General features: G+C 41.6%; 1 protein-coding gene across 1 annotated transcript; it reads right to left on the bottom strand.

Annotated features, from left to right (window-relative positions):
- Window positions 1–404: 404 nt before the first annotated feature.
- LOC115402815 (glutamate decarboxylase 1) lies at window positions 405–11,630 on the bottom strand. Its single transcript, XM_030111382.1, has 16 exons — window positions 11,555–11,630; window positions 10,036–10,098; window positions 8,826–8,957; window positions 8,142–8,384; window positions 7,921–8,011; window positions 6,019–6,131; window positions 5,446–5,561; window positions 5,277–5,356; window positions 5,142–5,196; window positions 4,630–4,746; window positions 4,457–4,521; window positions 3,287–3,365; window positions 3,027–3,176; window positions 2,535–2,642; window positions 2,133–2,222; window positions 405–2,033 (listed from the first exon to the last, which is right to left on the bottom strand). The coding sequence occupies exons 1-16, from the start codon at window positions 11,628–11,630 to the stop codon at window positions 1,860–1,862; spliced, it is 1,752 nt and encodes a 583-aa protein (XP_029967242.1). The 3' UTR covers window positions 405–1,859.
- Window positions 11,631–24,673: the final 13,043 nt, after the last annotated feature.

Below are 24,673 nucleotides of genomic sequence, written 5' to 3'. Positions count from 1 at the left end.
CGGCCAATAAAAAGTCCCTGCAGGGTGATTAATCTGAGCAATGGCTGCTGCTGACAGCGACGAGAAGTGAGGAGGTGCAAAAGCTACAAAAAAAGAGAAAAAAAAAAATGACACAGTTTTAAAATAGAAGACATGGTTGTTTAAGATCACAGCAGGATGTTGTGATGATAACGTCTAGACCGATGGCGGTCAGGGGTCCACGGCATCCACAAGGTTTTTATCATGGGAGGAAACAAAGTCACACCAACAGACAGGGAGAACATGCAAACCACACAGCTTTTTATGTTCTAAGATTTCTTTGCTGAAAAAAACATCCACTAAAACACAAACTTTCTTGCTTTTCTCAGTAGTTTCTGATCGTGGAGATTAAATGTCACAAACAACCAAGAATGTACAGACAGTTGTTCTACAGCTCGTCTTTATTCATGTTGTGGCTACATCAGCAATGTTCTGCAGATCGTCTGTTAAAGTGCCTACACTGAATACGACAAGGGACGTTTCATCCCGCTAATTCAGCAAATGTACAATTTCTTCAATAAATCCCAGTACAGAAGCAAAACACTGTGCATTTCATCGTTCAAGCTTTAACAATAAATCATCCCGGTTTCTCACTTTTGTTTTCCCCCCAGCATTGAAAGTGTGCGGATACCGAGGCCGTCGAGACGGACAAAAACTCTGCATATTGTAGCTTAACTCCACTTAACAGGCTATGATACAGACAATCATATGTCTCCAGAATAAAAGCTGCCCCACCGTCATGGTTTAGCATTGTGCTTCTTATCATTAACACTGCGAGTCAAGCCTCCCACATGAATCACATTAACATTGCACATTTAGACAACATTGATTGCACGAAAGTCAAAGGCAGTAAATCAGGTTCTCTTATATAAATATTTGAATCCATCCATATGGGAGAGTAAGGGGCAGGTACATGTTTAAATGTCTAACTCAACCCTTCTTTGGTTCACAAATACACTAAAAGACACCAATGTTATTCAAAACGTTGCAATATAATACAGCAGTCGTTCCCAAACAGGAGGGAGGATACATTACAAATGGAACAAAATAACCTATTCACATTTACAACGTCTGCCCATAGAAATAAAGTGATTCCTCTATCACATACTATACTGTATAATCAATTTACATTGTCACTGTAAAACTATGACACATTTGGCACAAAGGCAATGTAACAATATTATACACGATCTACACAAAAATCTCTAAAAACACAGCAATCAAGTACAGTAGTTGTTACAATGACTGTGCTATATATTCACACCTACGTGTGTTTATCGGAGGGAAATAACAGCTACAATGTCATGGTGCATCTGCCTCCATTATTACTATGTATCTATAATAATTATGATAACAACATACTGTATGCCAGTGCTATGAGGTCTCCCACACTGTGAAAAACTACTTGGATTTCGCTGCATTTCACGAGATCGACCGACTAACACGATGTTTTATTCATAGCTGCTATATACATTAACTATCCCAATCTGACAGAACGGAGCTTTGTGTTGAAACTTCCTACTTTTAAATGGGATTTCATTTCATGTATGTATTAGCAAGAACACTTCTGTACCTACTCATTCAGATTTGTGTGCAAATACTTTAACTTCAAGTCACTGTTGCTTAATTAAGACAGAAGAGACGCTGACACACAAGGGATGGAATTAATATTTGTTGTGCATTCCCAGAAAAGATCTGTAAGTAAATTCGTCGGTGTCTGTTTGAGACGGGGGGGGGGGGGGGGGGGGGGGGGGGGGCATGAAGCGCTCAAGGCTCTGCAGGTTGATCACGGACTCACGTTTGGAAACCGACGGGTTTTTTTGCGGCAGGACGTGTGGCTCTTACAAGTCGTTCCCCAGCCGCTCGATCTCATCGATCAGGAAGTCGATGTCTGACCTGGTGGCGGCGGGGTTGGAGATGACCATGCGGAAGAAGTTGACCTTCTCCCCCTGCGGCTGGTAGCCCACCATCGTGGTCCCCGACTCCATCATCATGGCCTTTATCTTCGGGGCCACCTGTTGAAGAGAAAGAACAGAAATGGAAACCAAAACCTTAAAAAACGTGCAGATATCTACACACAGAGGGAATTTCTGGGGGGGGAGGGGGAGCCCTACCTTATGCAGCCTCTCCCGCCTCTCTGCTCCATCGGGAAGGCCGCGCAGGCTCGGTGGAATGTACCAGAAGCAGACGTTCGTGTGCTGCGGCTGATAAGAGAAAATGGGAGGAACAGTTGTAATGAGCACCGATAAAAAGCCGCCTTCCATAATTTTCACCGGTTCTGGCCGCCGTGGCGGCGAAGGCAAATGACCCAATCAATCCTAGGAGTAAGGTAACATATTCAGTAGTGGGTTACTGTGGTTATTTATCACGGTAACATCTGTGTTTTGCAGAGCAGAAAAGCTGAGATAACAGTACGGACTGTTTTTCTTTGCGGCTGCAGCTGATTACCTCTGCTCCTCACTGTACTGAATACCAAGCTGTTTATTTGAAAACATTCGCAGAGAAGATCCTCTCACCTCTCCCTGGAACACCATCTCATATCCCTCTCTGTTCTTTATCTTATTATAGAGGTATGCGGACAGATCCAGGCACTTGTCAATATGCTGCTCGAACCCCACTGTTCCCTGTGAGGAAGATGAAAAGAAGCAGTTCATAACAAAACATCCGTCTTATGTTGATTTATTTCTATCACAGTGATCACACTCATCATGTACCTATTGTCATGCTTCAGACTATTTAGATTTTCACAGTAAAAAAAGACGAAGAAGAAACAACCACAGCTAAAGACACTGCTGCTCTGAGACATAAACAAAAGATCCCCAAAACTATATGGAACAACAAAAAGAGAGAAATGTGGCAGTGAAGCAGTGTGTCTAATGTGAAGAAGTAAGTTCCATAAATTTCTAGGCTCGGTCTAATACCTTGGGACCTCCAGGATCAGCTGATCAGCCCAATCACAAAGAAACATCATCCCTGCCATAAGAGAGGAGCATACTGTATAAACACACCTTTGCTTTCCACATGAGCCAGAACTTGAAGATATCCACATGGCGTCCGCACTGGATGGCCTTGTCTCCTGTGTCATACGTCACGTCGTACTGCTTGTCCGGCTGGAAGAGGTACCCGGCACACATGGAGTTGCAGCCCTGCAGCAATCCCTGGGACCGAGGCGAATGTGATGAGAGGCCAGGAGAAAGAAATGTCTGTGTGTGTGTGTGTTCACACGTATGGAGGTAGCACTGTGTGACACATCCCGGCACACACTCACCCTTTCCCGGACCAGAATGGCGGAGCACTGCAGCGGCACGCCCATCATCTTATGAGGGTTCCAGGTGACCGAGTTGGCTCTGCACAGATATGGAAACAGCAGCCGTGTGTTCGTGTGTGTGTGTGTTTATCAAGTCTGGGCAATCTAGAAATATCCTTTCAGTTTCATTTAAACCACACGCTGCATAGATTTTTTTTGTTTCGGTTTAAAATACCTGTCAGATTGACTGATATATATATGACTATAGATTTGACTGGTAATTTTTCTATTTTATGCAATGTCACAATCTTTTCCATAAACAATTTGTTGAATCTGGAGCTCCTGAACCCTCCAGTCTGCACTGCTCTGACTGTTTGCTGTTTTTCTCCTCCTCTTCTTTTCAGCTTTTACATTTCCCCAAACCCAAACCCATCCGAGCAGATAGCCATCAGCTCTCAGTCCTGTTCTGATCGAGCTTGTTTTTCCACCTATTAAAAGCCAGTTCTCACCCTTCGCTGTCAGCTCTCATGGTAAACAGATTAAATTGACTTTTTACTTGTGTCGGGCGTTTTACAACTTCAGCAGTCTCGACGCAATTTTCGTCTCACTTCATCCGCACAGGCGAGAGGTGCTTACACACCATTACTACCTGCCCAGAGACGCTCTGACACATCGTCAGCGTCAGATCAGGCATCAAAGCCCCAAAATAACCCGCTTTAACAACTGAGTCTCTCCTGAGGGATTTGTTAGGATTTTCTGGCTTTTTTTTATTGTAATTTAAATTGCTTTGAGGAAACTATGCAATAACTGACCCACACAGATAAAACTGAAACACATTGAATATAACTACTGGAATAAGAAATGCTGAGTCGTAGGCAAAAGAAAACAGTTTTCAGCCCTGGGGAAGTTAAACAATCATAAGACGGTAATGATATTCTACATTTCTCGGATCTTGGTACTTTCAGTTTCACTCAGTTTTGACTCACAGACCAACTTTTAGACTGAACCCAGACTTTTTATTTCACAGTTAATTCAATCACTGCTTCAACACATTAATTTGTACATCTATTTAAATGAAGAGTGTCTGCACTGTCTGTTATCTATAATAGGTTGAACATTTGTCAAATAGGTCAGAACGACCTAAATCATCCAATCGTTCTGGAATCACCTTGTTGAGAGGCGTTTACTTACCTCTCTACTCCACTCAGTTTATGCCTGTGCTTCCTGGACATCAGTAACCCTCCTCCCCACGCTCCCTGCACAGGACACAGCGTATTTACCACACATCAGATCATACTGAGCATATTGATGATATTCAGAGCGGCTTTTAATTGTTGCATTAATGATCTCTCTCTCTCTCTTACGTCCACGTGAAGCCAGATGTTGTACTTTTCACAGATGTCTGCGATTTCATTGATGGGATCGAAGGCTCCGTACACCGTGGTGCCAGCTGTGGCGTTCACAAACAGCGGCACAAAGCCCTGCAAAGGTGGCACAGAGAAAAGCTCCGGGTTGAATTCGGTGCGTTATGTTCTTTCTCTCCCTGTAATTTCTGACATTAAAGAGACCGGCTAAAACACATCTCTCAAATAATGCACTCTGTCCGCCTGCACCTATTGTTGGAGCGAAATTGCTTCCCCATTTCTTCTGCCCTGAGCATCACTTTGCCTTTGAAGGATTATTTGCAGGAGACGTGCTGCAGCGGAGGGCAGCGTCACATGTGAACAGACAGACGCATTAACCTCCCTGAAACAGCCTCGCCGCTCCAGAACACCAAACTCTTCCTTTGCTACGAGCAAATATGACCGTTACTCTTTGTTACAGGCAAATTAAATGAATAAGCCGGAGAGGCGACGCCATTGACGCTGACATTTACCTTTTGCTTGGCGTCTATTACTTTGGCTTCCAAATCAGCAGGAATGACTCTTCCCCTGTGAAAGAAAGAATAATATGTCATTCTGACATTTAAGAAAGGAAGGGAGTGTGCATGTTGGCTGAAATGAAAGCGAACCTCTCATCTGTCTTCAGAAGGATCAGATTCTCTGTTCCGAAGCCCAGAGCTGCACTCGCCTTCTTGATGGAGTAGTGGCTCTGCAGGAGCAGGAGTTCACGTCCAGTTAATACATTCTGCACATGTACTTATTGATCACACAACAAGTGAGTGGGAATACTGGACTGACGTGTTCTGAGGTGAAGAGAATCAGTCTCGGGGCAGCCGCCATGCCTTTGGTCTTAACTTCAGGGAAGAACTTGTACCTGGCGATCATCACGCTGTACATGTTGGAAATGGCTCCTCCTGCAAAATCCAGACAGTAATCACTGCAGATGAGCAAACATTTGTGGCACTTTTATACTGCTTTTTGGGTTAAACTTGTCAAACTCGTTAAATTTCTAATTTAAATTGGAGTGAAGCTTCTTCAGTGATAGTTTGAAGATTGGAATATAATTGAAAAGACAATATTTCTTTCTTTTCATGCATGAAAAGCCCTCAAATGTGTTATGAGTCAAACATTTTCACACAAATTTAAACCTTGTTTTTCATGTGAAAGGCTTTTTCTTGGTGGCTCACTAAAAGACAAAAATCTGAATAAGCTTCTTCATGACTGGAAATCAAAATGGCCTTTTCAATATGAAAACTCAGAACTGACGAAGCTGAATATGTTAGTCTGCTAAATATGATGTAGTTGGAGTTTGACATGATTCAAGAGAACAGTTAACTGAGTTAATTAAGACAAGCTGATCCTTGTTTTTACCTGGAGAAAATATCCCATCACCCTCGCCGTCCGGCCAGCCAACAATCTCTCTCATCTTTTTCAGCGTCAGCTGCTCCATGAGCACAAAAACCGGGGCGATCTCATACGTAAACCTGGAAGAGACAAACAGAAACTCATTTAATCACAACGTGTGACTAAAGACAAAGCGACCTTCACTCCTCTCTTTTAATAATAACTGAAGAAATTCCCGGTGTTCACTTGATCTCCATGCTTGGCTGTATTAAAATGGGCGATGGAGATAATATTTGGAACAGTTTACGTTGGCATCATGAGGAAATAGAGTTCTACTGCTCACCAATATGGCAACAGAACAATGTTTTCATTTGAAAAAGATTAAGAAATGACAATAATATGTGAAATACAAATGAATATTGTACTCATTAAGCCACAAATCAATGGCTGCCTGATTTACTTCTATCATAATGTGGTTCCGAGTGACTTGAATTCTGTTATTCTATACACTTACAGCACAGTTACCTCAGAATTACAGCACAGGCACACTCAACCATCTTCTTCACACTAATAATCTCCTAATTATATAACTACCTATCTGTTCATGCAAAGAAAGTAAACTAATCAGTGGAACAGTACGGCGTGTCACATTGTGCCTCTCGGCATCTTCCAAACGTAGTACTATATAGAGAGTCGAGGAAGAAACAAACAAGTGAGATGCCACTTCACAGATGTCGCACATTAATTTCACAGCCTTCATTCATGCAGACAGGGCTCCCTCGTTCTGATTATGTAAGACCTGGATGTGATTGTCAGTCTATTAGTGTCACTCAATATCTGCCAGGGGTAATTAGGGTTGATGGAGTAATTAATAAAGGTAAATGAGTGTATAAGCAACCTCCGCCCTCTGGTTCAAGTCATCTTTGCTGATGTCGCACAAGGTAATAAGGTACTTTTAAAAGATGAGCAATGGGTTCACGGCTGAGCCCGGGTGGAGGGAAATGAGTCTATAAAACACGCCTGACAACTATGGGCATTAAAGCGAGTCTGAGAAGTTTAACAGAGGCTTGTAATTACAGTTGCAGTGGAACTCTAAGTGTCCACACTCTTGAAAATCCCGTTTATCTGTATATGAGCGCGCCGTGACGAATGAGTCGCATGAGCGGTTAAAATGACTGATCGCTGCTTTATTGAAAGTTTGTCGGCCATTTGGAACAGGACCTTCAGCAAGTGTTTCCCTACAGGATGAACACTACACTGACCATGGAGGTAAAGGAATCTTTCAAACAGGCACATCTGATTTTGTATTCAGTGATTTTAGCAGATCTAAAACAGATCCGTATGTACACATATGCACACATCTCAATATATAACCTGCTGAACAATGCAGCCCGTGATGCACGCAGCCCTGTATGCCACCACCCACACATCTGAATCAGAACTCTCAGGCTAAATGTAAGCTGAAAGGATTCCTTGCATTAGAGGAGTCCCAGTGAGGGCTGCTCACAGTATGTACAGCGGTCTGATGGGAATACGCTCTACCTGCCTCCTGCCATTGTTATATCACAGGAACCAGCATCGCATGAAACAAAGACACCATGTAAACCATGAATGCCAATCAATATGTAATTTAGTTTGCCTGCAGGGCTGAATTATGTGGCCACGGTCTACATGCGGGCCAGCACGGCCGATACTGCCGGGGAGGAGGAGTACCAGTGTTGTCTTTTGTGCTCTTTATTCTCCTCCTTGACTGACAGTCTATTAGAGCGTGCCGGCTATTCCTCAGGACAAAGACAGTAATTATTGTGTGTCACTTCAAGTATTCCTCGAGCAGAAAACCTCTCCTCCTCGCGGGCCGTTTGAGAAACGGCGAGCACAAAGGACGAGGATGAAATGTAGCTAATGTCCTGTTGCTTCCCCTCTACTCACATGTTGGTGTTGGCCGTGGAAGTGAGCCACTCTCCCGCCAAACCCACGATGTCTAATCCAGTGGACAGCTGGTTAAAGAACCTGGGGTGACCTGCCATTGATGAAGAGACAAGAAGGCAACACAATCCTCAGAAAAACAATTTATCATGAGAGTCTGGCAGAGCGAGCCAGCGAGAGTTATTGATCGGAGCTGACCGCGCTGAAAGCTTCAGGCCGCCTACCTGTTCGCACTCCATATTTCAGGGTGTCCCTGCAGTCCACAAGGATCTGCTCCAGAGACTCCGGCTGGTCGGAGAGCTCCAGGTTGAAGCCCTCCATGCCCTCCAGCAGCTGGTGGGGGTGGTGGAAGTCCAGCACCTTGGTGGATCTGTCAAACGTCTTCCGGATGTAGTTGGTGAGAATTTCCACAACCTCCAGCAGGAACTGCATGGTCTGCTCCTCTCCGTTTTTGGCAGGCAGCAGATCTGCAAAGTAAAAGAAGAAAAAAAAATAATCAACATCTGCCTTGCAAGGTGTCTTGCTCAAGGACACTTTAGGCAATAGGACAAGTGGCAAAATGGGAAATTGAGAAATAAAGCTTCACTGAGCCTTGTTTCTCTAGTAATATTTGCATTTCCAGGTTCATTTAAAGGCACAGATAGATTATTTCCCAAGATTTTTTTCCTTGATATTTTTTACATTGTCTAAATTTTTACTTATTTTATTTTTTCATTTTCACAAACCAACAAGTTAATCTCATATAACCACAATGTGCATTAATGTATTTATTACATGAATTTATAAAACATTTGTTTCGCATACTGGCTTTTCTAGGTGATAAAGTCCTGAAATGAATTTCCAAAATGTTTCGATCGCAATAAAATTACGCTCCAAGTAAAATTTAATTCATCGAAACTGAATCCTACCTCTGGCAAACATATTGGAGAAGTCGATCTCTGTTCTCCTGAAACGCGCCTCTCCGCCGCTGTTGTCGCAGGACAGCAGGTTCTTCACCATCCTGCTCCTCTCATCCATGCTGTTGTTCTTCTGCAGGAACCCTAGACGGTCGCAGGAGGAAGAGGAAGAGTCCGGAGGATGGTTACGCTCCCCGTGCATCATGACTGCCGCTTCTTCGCCGCGGAGGCCTCCACTAGTACTTATCTTCTCCCATCCCTCCTATTTCTATCCCCACTCCTGGGACCTCCACTGTACTTTCTTTTAATGAGAGAGAAAGAGGAAAGGAAAAAAAAAAAAAAGGTGCCATCCTGTCCTATTTATGGGCGGAGGGCGCGGTGGGAGGTTGGGCCGCGCGTGACATCAGCGCCAAACTCAAGCCAAGCAAACACAAATCGCCGTCGTGTGGTGATTGTAAATAGTTATTAAAGCCCCTCCGACGCCGCGCACTTCAGTGAGCAGGAGAGAACACAAGGAGCGGAGAACGGCGGCGCCCAAAGGCACATTGAGCGCAGGCCGCGGCCATGACGCACGAGGATTCATCAACGAAACGGCAGAAATTTCAGCACAACATCGCACCAAACAACTTCTAAAATACGAAAGTTATTGTTTACTACACGTTCTCGTGCTCGTTTCGCAGCTTGATGGTTCAGATTAATTAAATGGCCTAAATAAAACCAGCGGAACGTGTCGATTTAAAATGCCAGAAAATTGTATTGCGCACTGGCGCGTGACTGACTTTCAGCATTATGGCAGATGTCAGACCGTCCTTGGTTTGTTTCCACGGGGCTGAAATTGACTTTCAAAGAAAGGAAAACGAGAAATCCATTGGGCGTAATGCTCCATAAATGTTCGCTGGTGCGCGTCTTTTTCTTAGATTCCCAGATATGGCGATAAAAAACAAAAAACAGCAAAAAAACAAAAAGTAGCCACAATGTTGCTGACGAGGCTTTTTGTGGGGTGTTATACAAACTATATGAGAATTTCAATTCCTCCATATATGCAGGTAATTTGCCGTTGAGCCGCAGGTGTAATGATGCAGGCCGTGAAGCCTGCAGTCACGCTTGTAAACACTCTAACCAGGAGGCTGTTATCAGTGTCTGGGAAACCACAGTCTGCGGGATTTTTTTAATAGAAATGAGAGAAAAAAATATTATATGAAGAAAAATAGCAGTATCTTACCGCATATCTTCATCCCCAATTTCCTGGTACATCCGTGAGCAACCCCACACCATGCGTCGTAACCTGGTGGGTTTACAGGGGAACTTATCTCAAACTCTCAAACTGAAACAGTTATCAAGGGTGTCATGGGGTGATTGTGACATTCAGCCTCACATGCCAGGCCCCCCAAATCCGGATCTGGATCTGGATCCGGATCCGGATCAGCCCATTTCCACAGCGTGTTCCCCTTCATGACCTCAACAGAGGCTTAAAATTCATGACCTGGTTGAATCCACCAGGCCTGAAGATCTAATTGGGTGAAAAGATGCCGTTTAAAATGCGGGCATCAGAGAGACAGGAGGCGGCTGGCCAGTGGCAGATAAAGGAGAAATGACTGCGTTATCAAGGGCTTCCAGCCTCTGAGGGGATGGGGCACCTTGGGTGGAGGCAGAGAAGAAATCCTCAAAAGCAGCAATTTAGGAGGGGAGGAGTGGGAGGATGGGAAGGGGAGGAGAAAAATGGAAAGAGGAGGAGGAGGAGGAGGTGGTGATCAGTCCTGTTCCCACACCCCAATTTAACCCCTGGTTTGGTTCATTAGCTAAATCATTGGCCTGATAAGCGATTTTGGATTGGATGCAGACCTTCTCCTCACTGCCAAAATTGCATTGTGCATTAAATAAAAAAAAAAAGAAAAGAAAAATGAAGAGACAAAGCAGATCATGCAAGGAGCAAATCAAGCCACATATAAATTTACCTCCTAAAGTAATCACGATGAATATTCAGGGTTTCAGGATTTTATTTTCTCATGCAGACAACAGATTTTAGACTGGTGTCCAGGGAGACAGAATCAGGCTTTTTTTTTTGTTTTGTTTTTTTTTGTTACCAGTTCACAATGAAAAGACTGGCTGCTCGGTGCTCTCCACAGAGCCCCCTGCTCGAAAGCTACAATGCTTAAGTGTGCCATTAGGGGCAATTTAGTATGGCTGAATTAACATCCACTTCAGGGGCAATTTTCATTTTCCCCGTGCAGGCACTTTATTTTAACACAGCACATTAAACCAGAGCAATAATAATAATAATAATAATAATAATAATAATAATAATAATATAGGTGAATATGGAAAAATGTATTATTTTAAAAAATATGAATGTACTCCAACTTTAGTTCATAATAATAATAAAAACATGCGGTGTGTCTTCGTGCTGAGGTGCTCGGTGAAGTGCAGCCTCAGGCTGGCTGTTCAGGCTAATTGTCTCCATTGTAATGTTGCAGAGGAGTCGTGTGTGACAGCAGCGGCGTGTCGGTGTTCCTCTGCCCGGGAGCCGGGGGGTCTGGACGGAACGCTGCGCTGATTTGTGGCGGAGGTAGCCCCCCCCCACCCCCCTTCAAATAAATGGCAGCGTTTTTTTTCCTCCCTCTGTCTTCCTCCCTCTCCTCTCCCTCTCCCTCTCCGCTCCCCCTCGATGAAAATGATTAATGGCATCGGCCGCAAAGTAAATAGCACGCGTGAAAATAGCATTTTATCTGTGATGGACCTACTTGAGCCCGGTGGCCGTAAATTTGTCGAGTTGGGATCCGGTCCTCCGCCGGAGGATGAGGGTGCAGACGCCGCCATCACTCCCGAGACCCTGTGCCAAAGTCTTCACCTCAAAAAGCCTGGCCACTTTTTTCTGTCTTTTTTTTTTTTTTTTTTATAGATCCTCCTTTAAAGTCTGTCTGAGCAGTCCGGAATGAGGAGAGATGCTGAGAGGCGAGGGAAACACACACACACACACACACACACACACACACACACACACACACACACACACACACACACACACACACACACACAGAGTGTATTTTCTAAACCCTCGTTCTCTTTAACAGTAAAAAAATACATAAAAAATAAAGAGGCTCAACTTGGCCACTCAGACCTGTAGACAAGGATACAATCTGTCTCACAAGTTGAGATTTAAATTTACGCTCAATATTTAAAAATAGACACATACATTTAAAAAAATAAGACACAATTATGTCTCAGTGTCACTCATTCTCTCTCCCTTCAGCATGAATGATGAACACATCCTGATAATAAACAGCACATCAACACCCAGACAAGGCCACAAGCAAAAAAAATAAATATATTTAGAAAAAATATCACTCAATCAATGTAACTAAACTGATTAAATTCGGGCTTTAGCTCCACAAACTTGAACGATAAACAGCAGTTCAAGGTGATTGCTGCGGGTTAGACGACGAGCATGTCTTTTTCCTAAAAAAAAAACCCCGTCAGCCCATTAAAGACAAACCTATTTTATTTTCTCCTGCAGAAGAGTCAAAACATTCACACGCAGACTGTGGTTCAGTCGTGCCACAGAATTCTCAGGAAGCACCTTAAGACATTATAAAACACCTGTTAGAGCACCTCCAATGACAATAAGAGTTTATTCAGCCTGACACTAAACACTGGATGCACTTACCGTGATGGTGTGTATCCAGACGAACAGGTGCAGTCCACACACACACACACACACACACTCAAAAAAAAAAAAAAAAGTCAGAAATAAAGCAAAGTGTATGTCTGGGATTAAATCCTGGAGGAGAGACTGCTGCGCTCTTTCAGTCACTCCAGACGAAGACAGTCTGGAGCTCCGTTACATCCCACACAAGGTCACCTTGCTTTTTGTTCAAGTAGGTTTCATTTGCTGACATCTACAGCAAGAAGAAGAAGAAGAAGAAGAAGAGAGGGAAAAAAAAAGCCCAGTGTGGGTTTTTTGTCACTGCGCATGAATGGGTCGCACAGCGCTGCCAGACCTGTCTGCAGCCGGTCTGCAGCTCCGGGCTCTGGATGGCGCCGCCGCTCCCGGACCCGCAAACTCACACTTTCTGTTTTTTTTTTTTTTTTTTTTTTTTTTTTGGAAGTGTTGATTGTCTCCGGATCTATATAGCTCTGATTTGAATCCCGGTCACGAACGTGGACTTGAAGTTTGATGCTGTGAGGAAAACATTACGTGAGGAGGGACCAGGCTCGAGGAGGGGAGGGGGGAGTCATGGTCCTGTTGTTGGTGGGAAAAAAAAAAAGATTTTACAAATAGAATCTCCACGTTCATCTATTACTATTACTATTATTATTATTATTATTATTATTATTATTGTTGTTGTTGTTATTATTATTCCAATAATGTTTATTAAGTCAATATTTTCAATAAAAATACCATTAAATGCTGAATACACACCTCTAATAGCACATTTTTGCCTCCTCTTTCTGTGCAGACAGTCTGCTGTTGGTGAAGATGTCCCCCACAACATGATGACACACTGAAAAAGAAAGGGAAAAAAAAAGAGGAAGAGAGTCCACCAGGTGGCAGTGAGAAACCAAGAATGACTCCTGCAGGAGGGCACAAGTGGGCCACTCCAGAAATACTTGACAGATCTAATTATAAACCGACCCATTATTGGAGGAGCGCGTCAGCAGCGCGAGGGAGGGGGACGTGAGTGGACGCGTGCAACAGAGGGCCAATCACCAGCAAACAGCTCCTCGGTTCACAGGAGGCTCTTCATCCATGGATCATCTGCAGACCGGTTAAAGGTCAAACGTCGAGCTGTGTCACAAACTGGGCTTTACAAATGACAGCTGTGTTTATCAGCAGCTCTGACACTGTTCATTTTGGTTTTACATCCACAGTGTCTAACCTTCAGGAATTCCTAACAGAGGTCCAGTGTCAAAAACAGAAAATATGATCGAGAAAATATGGCATGTTCTGATGGAATAACTGTTTATATTCCACTTCTTTTTTGTTAAATCGTGATTTCTCATTTCTTGAAGACATTAAGAAATACTTGTATTCATTCTATTTCACCTGAAGTCTTTCTGTCTGAGGCGCTTTAATGTAGATAATTCATCAGCAGTTGTTGTGTGCACAAGTAATGTCAAGTTCTGATACTAACAACATATTCTAACAGCCCAAATCAGGCTCTTCTTGGTTTTTGTGTCATTTGTCATCACCATCTTATTACCAAAGGGAGTCACAAAGATCAGGACCAACACATAAAGCCACACGCACAAACTACAATGGCACTTTTGAGAATAACATATAAAACAGCATACATGCAATTATTCAAATATCAGAATTTCTAGAATAGAATCAGACTGATTGATGCTTTTTTTGTGCAAATATAGCAATTCACCAACATGTACATTCCTTGCCAGGTGAATCTACTGGAAAGAAATTAAGCACCAACATTCTTTCCAGTAGGCTTTTTGTGATCACCTGACTGGAGAGGTGTTTTAGCAAGAGTAGCAGACATGAACAAAATGAGTCAAGATATCTCATTGCAAGTGAATTAGCATATTTTTAAGGTTGATTCTTTTAAGCGTGTTGCTGGAAGATGTTGTTTTACATGTCACCATGTTTTTCATCAGAAGACATTGTTTAAAATGGCATGATGTTATGATATTGCACATATTTTTTCAGTTAGACACTCAGCTTGTTTTTTTTTTCTGCAGAGATTTTGTAATACGTGCAAACTATTTTTGCAATATATTAGTACACATTTCTATTAAAACTAAAGTATAGTCCAGTCCACTCAAGATTATATTGAGCCTGGACTAAAATTAACTTGACCCCTTCAGTCTGTAAAGGTGAGGCTACAAATAATAAAGGTTTTTTAAAAACTATTAGAAAAAGGTAAATTTGAACCAGGCGCTGTATTGACTCTGTCCACAAGAGGGGGCTTGAGCCAAATGTTGAACCTCTAGTCACCTGGCCCAGTTTGCATCCATCAGAGGTCTTTGACTGTCGCGTGGCTTCTCAGTGGTCTCACTACTGTGTGCTTCACCCAATAAGGCCACAATGTGACTACTGGCACCTTTTTTTCCTGCATTGATCACTGCATGATACCAACTCAACACATAGCACGTGCTTCTAAAAAAAAAAAAAAAGTTACAATCAAAAGACAAATAAATAAATAAATTCCTGCAGCTCAAACTTCAGCAAACAGACCCCTGCTGGGAAACCACGCACGCTGACGTACCTGTCTTAACCTGGAGCTCAGCGCTGAGGATTAAGGAGCACTGTGTGAAAATCCCTGTTTGATCTCATTTAAGCAGGTGAAACAATGATACCATCAACAGCAACCGTTTGCCTCTCAGGGCCGTGGAAACACAGGTCCTGACTCTAAATAACCCCCACTCCTCCACTAACCCCCAGCCTCTCCAAAAACTCAAAGGAAAGTCGATGAAACGTCTGTGTTGCTGTTCTCATCTTAGACATTACGTTTAGTGCTGATAATAAATGGTAATTAAAAGTGAGAGACAACCTGAAAGATGATTCTGGATTAAGTTTAGTTTTAGCTTGCTGACAACACATAAGCCTTGCATTTGTTAACTCTAGACTATAATTCTGTATTCTCAGGGTTTTTAAATAGCTCTTTTAAAATTCTAAAATAGTTCAAAATACTGACAGAATCTAACAGGAATGATCACATCTGTCTGTATCAGTTTCCTTTTTTTTGGCCTGATGTAAAATTTAAAAAGAATTTCCAAACCTTTTAACATATAAAGCAATGAACAATCAGACTTCATCATGTCTTAAAGAGCTGTTAGTCTCATATTATTCAGTTCATTCTCACAGTGCTGCTTATCATACGTCCCTAGAGAGTTTCTAAAAGTTAAATGGGAGGCAAAGTTCTCTGCTGTCAGGTTCCTCTTGTGGAAATAGCTCCCAGTTTTAGAAAGGGATGCAAACACAGTCTTTAGTTTTATGGTCACACTTCAAACTTGACTATTTGACAAAGCTCACAGCTATAGACGAGATCAGTTTCTTTTCCCCTTCCTGCTTGTGTTCTGAGTTCAGCGGATGCTGAGGCGCATAGTTTGCAGAGGCGGCCAACTTTCTGCAGAGTCAATAGCAACAGACCTCCAAACGTCATGTGGTCTTCAGATTAGCTCAGGAACAGCGCAAACAGGGCTTCATGGAGGGTTTCATGACCGAATAGCTTCATCCAAGCTTTACATCACCAAGCACAATGAAAAGCATGGGAGAAAAGGGTGTCGCTCAAGTTCAAATGTTAATGAAGGCAGGCAAGTAAATGCTTTTGACAGAGTACTGTATATAAGCTGTGCATAAATAATCATTTATGTTTTCATGCCCAGTCATAACTACATCCTTGATAAGCTGTTGAACCCATCTGTGAATTTGTTCCATCAGTTCTGACTATCCTGCTTTGAGGCCACCATTTCCTGTCATTGTTTTCTTTCTCCACAGTAACAGTTTCTCTGCTTTTCTACAGTCCATGAGAAGCTTCTCAGACACTCTCAACTCTCTTTTTGTTGCTCTGTTTCAGTTTTCAGCAGTATAATTTATACATTTTTTGTTCAAATTCTGCGGATATGATTTTTCTTTTTGCTTGCAGTGTCAAACCAGTGGAGGTCTTTGGTTGAATTGTAGCAGCATTCTGTTGTCATACAGTGACATCTAGAGGTCCAATATGGTGTGTACTGGTATGTTTTCATTTTAAGTCACATGACCAGCCAAACACAGAAAATGTTGACTTGCAAAAAAACATTGGGATTTACAGGAGTTTTAGATCTTACAGTATTAGATGATAGTAAAAATGAAAAGCACCTGCGACAATTTGTAAATAAAAAAAATGGAATTCTAACTTTAGAATTAAAATCAGAATTGTTTGGTTGATTGTCACAAAGCATATCGGGTGTCGATGAGTGGAAGTTTGACACAGCAGATGTAAGAGACAACCTGTGAGCTGTCACTTCACAATGATTAAAGCTTGTGTCCAGAGTTTCCGTTTGTTTCCAATGTATGTATAATTTTTTAACAGAGCTTAAATGTGTCAGTCTGGTTCGATACTATAATATAATATTAGCATAAAACAATATAAACATTTATTTATGAGCCCCGCCTTCGTCTCATAGACCCCTATGTTATCCGAAAAAGCGCCGGTCAGCTTCAGCCAATAGATTTCGAGCTTCCGCTTTGTCATGCTGTCACTCAACTTGTGCACGCAGCCAGAGAGCACCGCCCCGCTTACCTCCATTGTCTGCTGAACATCCACCGTAAACAGCTAAACATGTAGGATGCTGTAGGACTGGGAGGCTCTCATTTTCACCCGACAGATAACGCGTGGGCACAATTAAAGGGGCGTGGCTTGGTGCTCATAAAAGCAGAGGGAGGGGGAACATCGAGACATTGGATTAAAAAAACCTCTCTTTCAAAACTCCGGACACCAGCTTTAACTTACAACTGCAACTTTTTAAAGGAATAAAATAAGTTAAAAAACAGTTTTGAAAAAAGCAAGGATGAGGTGTGAATTACATAACTAAATAGGATTTTATGATGTGCAGTTCAATTCATTCACTTGTCACTACACTGTCTTGCGGTGCCTGTAGCAAAATTTAACTACGAGGGGGTACCCAGAAATTGCCGGAATTTGGTTGTAACTTTTTATTCCTGACATTTCAAAATAAAACACCACCGTCGCCTTCAAAATAATCTCCATCCGCATTATTGCAGCGCTCCAGCCGTGTCTCCCTCCTCAGGAATGTGTCGTGACACCCGTGCGTAAAAATGTCATTCTGGGCCGGCTGCGTTTTTTTCTGTCACCTCCTCCACATGTGCAAACCGCTGTCCCTTCAGCTCTTTCTTCAACTTGGGGAACAATAAAAAGCCACTCAGGGCTACATCTGGCGAATAAGGCGGATGGGAGAGGAGATTCATCTCATTCTTCGCCAGAAACTGCGTGACGCGCAGCGCCGTGTCCGCTGGCGCTCTGTGGTGGTGGATCAACCGGGCTCCACTCCGCCACTACGCGGGCCGCTTCCTCCTCACATCCTCACGGAGCCGTCTGAGGACTTCAATGTAGCAGTCCTGATTTACAGTCTGACCTGGAGGGACAAACTCGCTGTGGACGATACCCTGGACAACCAAGAAGCAGCTCAGCATGGTTTTCATGGCTGAGCAGACCTGACGGACATCTGGCCCTTTTTAACCCGCCCGAACCACTCATGGACCTGAGTCTTCCCCAGAGCATCATCTTTGTAGACTTGCTGCAACAAGGTGAGTGTTTCTGCTGCTGTTTTTTTTCCCAGGAAAAAGCAGAATTTAATGTTTGCGCGCTGCTCTGGCTTTCCAGTTAATGTCGCCATTTTGGAAAAAGCGCAGACCGCCGCTGCACTCTGTTACTATAAATAGCGCCTGACAGGCGTCAGTGTAACTCTGGGAGCTCAGCTTTTTCACAGATATGCACGAGGCTTACCTGTAGCACATCTGACGGCCAGAAGTCGAAACTCATTATTATTAGTATTTTATGACCAAATTCCGGAAACTTCTGGGTACCCCCTCGTATTTTGAACTATGTTATGAAAAAACTGAATACATTTGTGTAATATATACATACAATGATGCTCATACCTGTGATAATATCTGCGCTCTTCATACCTCACCATGATTTGGTAGTCTCGGACTGCACGTGGAAAAAATGTGTGTGACTGAAACTTTTGCTCTGCAGCAAGAAGCATCTTTCAAATGCTCACTTATTACAAGAGACATGCAAGACCATTGCAGTTACTTCTACTTTTCAAAGGAATAAACACTTTCAGAATTAGAACCAGACTACATTTTGATTCTTGTCATCATTGCAGTATATTATTTATACACTTCAAAACAAAATCTTATCATTTTAAACTGCATCAAGCCTGCAGAGACTTCCATGCAGACGGTTAGAGAATATCATCACTGGCTTCACAATTTCAGTTATACTGTTCTTTTTGGCAATGAACTTCCTTGACGAGCCAGCAGAAAATTTGTGGCATATAGGGAAGCTGTTAAGTGGCACTCAACATATTCCAGACAGATAGAACATTCATGAATGACTCCAACACTATTGTGGAAAAATCAGTACCCGAGGGGAAATAGTTTCTGGATGACTTGGTCGAGCTCACTGAGTTGGTAGGGTGAGATCTAAACCCAGAAAATATGAAAGATACTATTAGGCCAGAAGTCTGAGAGAAACCAGTGAAGAGCTTGGGAGGATTCGGAGATGGGGAGATGATTAACTAAACAGATACCTCTATTACTTTACTGGACAAGTGAGAAACACTCATATTTTTATTCTAATGCATGATGGATGGATGGATGGATGGATGGATGCAAGTCCAGTCTACAATTTTCCCACCCTTGCCTCTGTATGAATCTACCTACACGTAAAGCAGAATTTCTGACTGCCACCTAAATTTTCAAAGGGAGAAAAATGAGACAAGGTGATGAACATGGAATTGGTCAGGAAGGAAAAACTGCTTTTTAACACAAATCATATCAGATATACAGGCAAAAGTATATGATAAAACATACATTGACCTTTAAAAACTTCTAACAGGATTACCTACCATCATCATCATCACAGCATCTGTTTGAAATAAATCTTGTATTTGCAGATGCTTTCCTGGATTAGCTTGACTGCAAGGTTTCCACTTTCATCCCACTTTTGTGACTGAATTGGATTTAAAAACTGGTGAGTTTCTTGTTCACTGTCATGAGTTCTGATATTTTATCCAAACGGCCTTTCCAGACAGGAAGCTTACTTTATGTGTTGGCCACTAAACAACTCAGATGGTTTAAATGGTTCCTAAAATCTGCATCCTGTGTTGAAAATAATTCTTATAGTGTTGTGGTGAATTCAGTAAATTCAGATTTCTATAGAGGCAGAAGAATTTCCACAAACACCATCAAAATCGTCTTACACCGAGTGTCACTTCGTAAACTGAGCTGATAAAACACATGAGATAGAAAGAGACACACTGGCCATCACTTATCAATCTTGCATAGAAATGAGTGCAGATCAGAGGGCAGGATTCATCGTACGACAGGACACACGTCAGATTTATGAAATGTTCGTATCTGATCAATCTCAGCGTGCGAATGATCAGGTTTTGATAAATACGGCAGCTGAAATGGATCATCATTAGCGCGTCACGCTTTTAAATATTCATGGTTCAGAGGCCTCGCCCACTGAGGTCAAACACAGAGGGGACAAACCTTGGCATAAAGTTAAACTTTTCCAAGATGGAAATTGATCCTCTCATGTCTGAGGGAGAGGTAAATAAAGATGAGCTCTTTGGAAGAATAAAAAACTAATTGAAACCTGGTATATTGTCTATTGCAAATAATTAGGCTTACACATGTTACACAGGTGCACATTTTTATTGTTTCTTTTAATGATGTCTTAGAACCCGATACCGGTGGCATGGCAGCCATGTCTCCTCCCCAGAGCGATGACGGTCCCACTGAGCTAGTCCTGTGACCGAGTCAGACCTGGACCTCGAACCAAGCTGGCCCACAGAGGGTGAGTGCATACTATCCATTCCCCATGCTGGACCAAGACCGGCGATTACCATGGAAGAGGTGCAGGAAAGGCAAACAGAAATTCATCATTTAATGGCCAGAGTAGTAACCACACTTGAGGGAGTCAATAACACACTCAACAAATGTATGACAGTTTAAAGAAGTCTTGATAAAATGTTGTATCTCTAGGTTACTTGCATCGCATCACTGATTAAACAGAACATTTGCTCAGCTTTATAGACTTTACATCTCAGAAGAGGTTCATCAGGACCTGTCTTCTCCGTACAGCCCCAAGAGCCTCTGGTCATATTTCTCTCTCTGGACATCAGGTCCTCTCGCTGCACCGGCATGTCAAAAGGCACTCCACTGGTCAGTGCAATACTGTGTAAAACTACAAGAGTCAAAATCGTGTAACACATCTTTTTGGGATTATACAGCAACGTTCCCCTGCTGGGTCAAGTCAGAGACACCTGCCTGTGAGCAGTTTGAAGCAGCGCGACACAGTGACATGCGTCACACACTTATATTTTTACAGTGTTTAACAGTTGTAACAGTGTGTGTGCACTATTAAAACAGCACTCCTGCTCTGTAGCAGGGTTTTGCCAGTTGGATTATTAGGTATTCACAAGAGCATTTTTTTGTTTTTTTATTTTACTTTTTAATCTGTACTGAATATGTGTCTGCTTGTATTTTATGACATGTTTGAGGTTTGCTTCATAATTATTTTCAGACTCTACCAGGTTTTGCCGTGCTGCGTGCACAATGTCTGACCTGTTGTGAGATTAGATCGTACCGTACACTCACGCCAAAATTGATAAATGCCAATCCTAGTGTGGAAATTGCCGTATGCCCACTTTTCTGCCATACTTTCGTTTGATAAATGAGGGATGCTGTTTTCACTCTACAGGGTTTGAAAGTTCTCCTTGGTTCCAGTGTCAAATTCAGCTATGATAAATAACCGCTGGTAATTTACAATATTATATAGGCACAATGATAGCATTTAATCTTTTTATGATCACATGAGGGGTTAAAAAACAAACAAAAGAAAACAAAAACCCTTCTTGAAATACATAGTTTTAGAATCTGAGTTTTGAAGTCGGAGAACTAAACCTGAAGAAAGAACTCCTCGATAAGGTTTGAACTTAAACAAGGTCAAGGACAGAAAAGAAGCAAGCGTGTAATGTGGCTGTTCAACAGATCGAAAACATGCCTAAAGTGTGAAACTCTCTGTAGTCACACTGTGTAGGACTATTAGGTAGGTGGTGATATGAAAATGCTCCTTTGCATTCAAAGTTATTGATTTAAGTCAGTAAAGAAGCAGCAGAATGAAAATGACGAGAGGAAAAGGACATTACATTTCAGTCAGTGTCTACTGATGTATAACAGAATGAGCTCAGTGTGAGACTGACTCTGTTTGACCCCTTACACATAAATCTCCATCCAAGAGTTTCCATTTTAATCAGAATAACCATGAAATTCCCTCTTTATCACGACACTTTTATATGTCTAGATTTAACAAGTCAAAGTTAGAATCCAATTTAGCAATTTGTCATGGTTTAAATACCCAATACCCTTTTTTCCTTAAGAGCCAATTAACATGGTTAAAAGTACAATCCTTTAATTTTCTAATAAAAATGGAAATGACTCAAAATATGGGGCTACAATCATTAAAATGGTTTAACAATGGCATGAATCTGAACATCTCCATGAAACCGAAACACCATGATACCTGTCTGAGGTTAAGGACTACAGGAATATTGTGTATTTCTCCTCGTCAAGATGACCCAGCATTGGCAAATTAGCGAGATCAGAGAGCTTCTCTTGATCCGTGGGGTAGAGGAGATTCATCCACAGGTAACGGGGACTGTGCTTCTCTACATTGTTTTGCTCGCTGCTCCGTCGTGCTGATGATGTCATCAACGTGGGACATCATTAGTGGGAAAACGCAGCCACGCAGCCATGTGATATAATATAATATAGTGTTAGCTGTTGTTTAATATAGTGATTGTGATATACAACATAAAATTGGCACAATAAAACAATATATGAAGTGTTTACAATGGAAAACACATAAATAGGCATGTGGTGTAAGTGCAGAATGTTAGCGAGGTCGTATGGGTCATGTGTAGCATCTTTCCCCTCATCTCTGATGTCTTGTTACCAGTGTTGGGCAAGTTACTTTTAAAAGCGATTAGTTATAGTTACTAGTTACTTCTTCTTCAAAAAAGTGACTGATTCATGACATTATAAAAGTAACTAATTACAAGGCAAAGTAACTATTGTGTTACTTTGAAAAAAATGTGTTTAAATATGTCAAAGAATTTGGATCCCCTCTTGACAGAACTTTAAGATGCATGTTTAATTATTCATTGTAAAACTGAATATTTTATTAATGAAATAAATGGATAACAGACAATAAATTACAAACAGGAAACTCTTCATTAATCCAAATTATTCAAATGTTGCTGTGTGATAATATGAGACAAGACGCCTATCAAATACAAGAGATAGTATTTCTACATTTGCAAAAGAATAATAAAACACAATAGATGTATGCCAATAGATGTATGTGACATTTAAAAGCTGCCTTTGAATGAGCATGGTTCTCTATGGCTGTATCTCTGTTATTTCACGTGACACAGTTTCCATCAATAAGATTCTTTCTCTCTGGACCCAAACCCCATCATGCTCTCAGCTCATAGCTCAGCTGGACTCAGCTGAGGAAAAACCAAGCTAAAAGTAGTGCATTGTGGTCACGGAACTGCACCTCATATCATAACGGCGTTTTAACACTGGAAAAAGTGATTAGTTTGATTACTCAATACAAAAAATAGTAATGCTGATAGTAACGCCATTTATTTTAATAAAGTTACTCCCATCACTGCTTATTACTGTGTCCTCTGGGTTCTTCATGTCCTCTGATTACCCTGATTGTTGTCAGCTGTGCCTCATTGTTGTCCCACTGCCTGTGTAGATACAGTACAAATCCTTTTCCTGGCCTGTCAGTTAATGTAATATTCCTTAGATTATCTATTCTTTGAGATTTTTTTTCACCATTGTCTTAAAATTTTTTCATTTGTTTTTTGAACATTATAACAGAATTTTGTTGTTCAGGTCTGCTACCTGTATCCATAAGAATTAGTACAATATTTAATGACATGGGCTAATGGATTCACCTACCTCCGATGCCACTTTGTCTGCTGCTCAAATGAATATTTTGAAGTGTTGGGAAACAAAAACTTTCCCTACTTACCCCTTACCCTTCAATTCAGCTTCATATAGCGCCAATTACAACATAGTTATTCCTAGACACTTTTACAGATAAAACCCAACAGACCCACATGAGCACGCATAGGTGACTGTGGAAAGGAAAAACTCCCTTTCAAAAGGAAGAAACCTTTGCAGAACCAGGCTCAGAGGTGGCGGTTTTCTGCTATTCCGGTTAGGGTGAGGGGATTGAGAGAGAAAGAGACAGGACAGTTTCTGACAGTTTATTTTTATCCTCCAATTGCAGCATACTTAGTATGATCAGAGTCAAACTCCTTTGTTATCTTAATTAGAACAACTTTTGCGGAACAGTTTCACTGTGTAGCAGCATCCAAGGTGCTCAACAATAGCAATGGCAGTTAGTTTTTTTCATGTTTTTCTTTTGTTTTTGTTTTTATTTTTTGGGTCAGAGTTGTATTGGATTGTATTTCCTACATTAGAAAAAAGAAAAAAAAAATTTAAACTTAGACTCGTATGTGTTAAGCACCCCTGAGAATTTTCAGTATTTTCATTTCATTAAGAAATCACTGAGTGCTTTTTACAGCAATTTCATTTTGATTGATCTGATAAGTGAAATTTTTGGGGGGATAAGCAGTAAATGTGCAATTTTCATTAAAGCAAACTTAGGAAAGTCCATAAAAGTACACTCCAGTACAAAAAATATATTAACATATAGTGAAACAGCCTTTTTGCAAAAATAACAGTCACCAGATATTTCCTATAACCTCTAATGAGTGTCTGGATTCTGTATTGTGTTTTGGACCTTACTTTTTAACAAAATATCTCAGGTTGGATTGATGGTTTCCCAGTTTAGACAGTTCACGTCAACTCATCCTACATGTTTTCAATGATATTTCAGTCTGGGGCCTGAAATGTCCTTTCTTCAACATTGTACTTGTCCTCTGCATGAATGTCTGAGTATACATTAGCAGTATGTTGGGTCGTTGTCTTGTAACTCCAAATTGTGACATATTCTTGAACATTACTCTCAAAATTTCATTAAGTAGAATCTGTGACCCTCAACATTAGCAGGATTCCTAGTATGGCACTG

Source organism: Salarias fasciatus, chromosome 16 (assembly GCF_902148845.1).
Source record: "Salarias fasciatus chromosome 16, fSalaFa1.1, whole genome shotgun sequence".
Taxonomy (NCBI): domain Eukaryota; kingdom Metazoa; phylum Chordata; class Actinopteri; order Blenniiformes; family Blenniidae; genus Salarias; species Salarias fasciatus.
The sequence above is the reverse complement of the archived record's forward strand: the minus strand, read 5'-3'. Positions and strand labels throughout refer to the sequence as shown.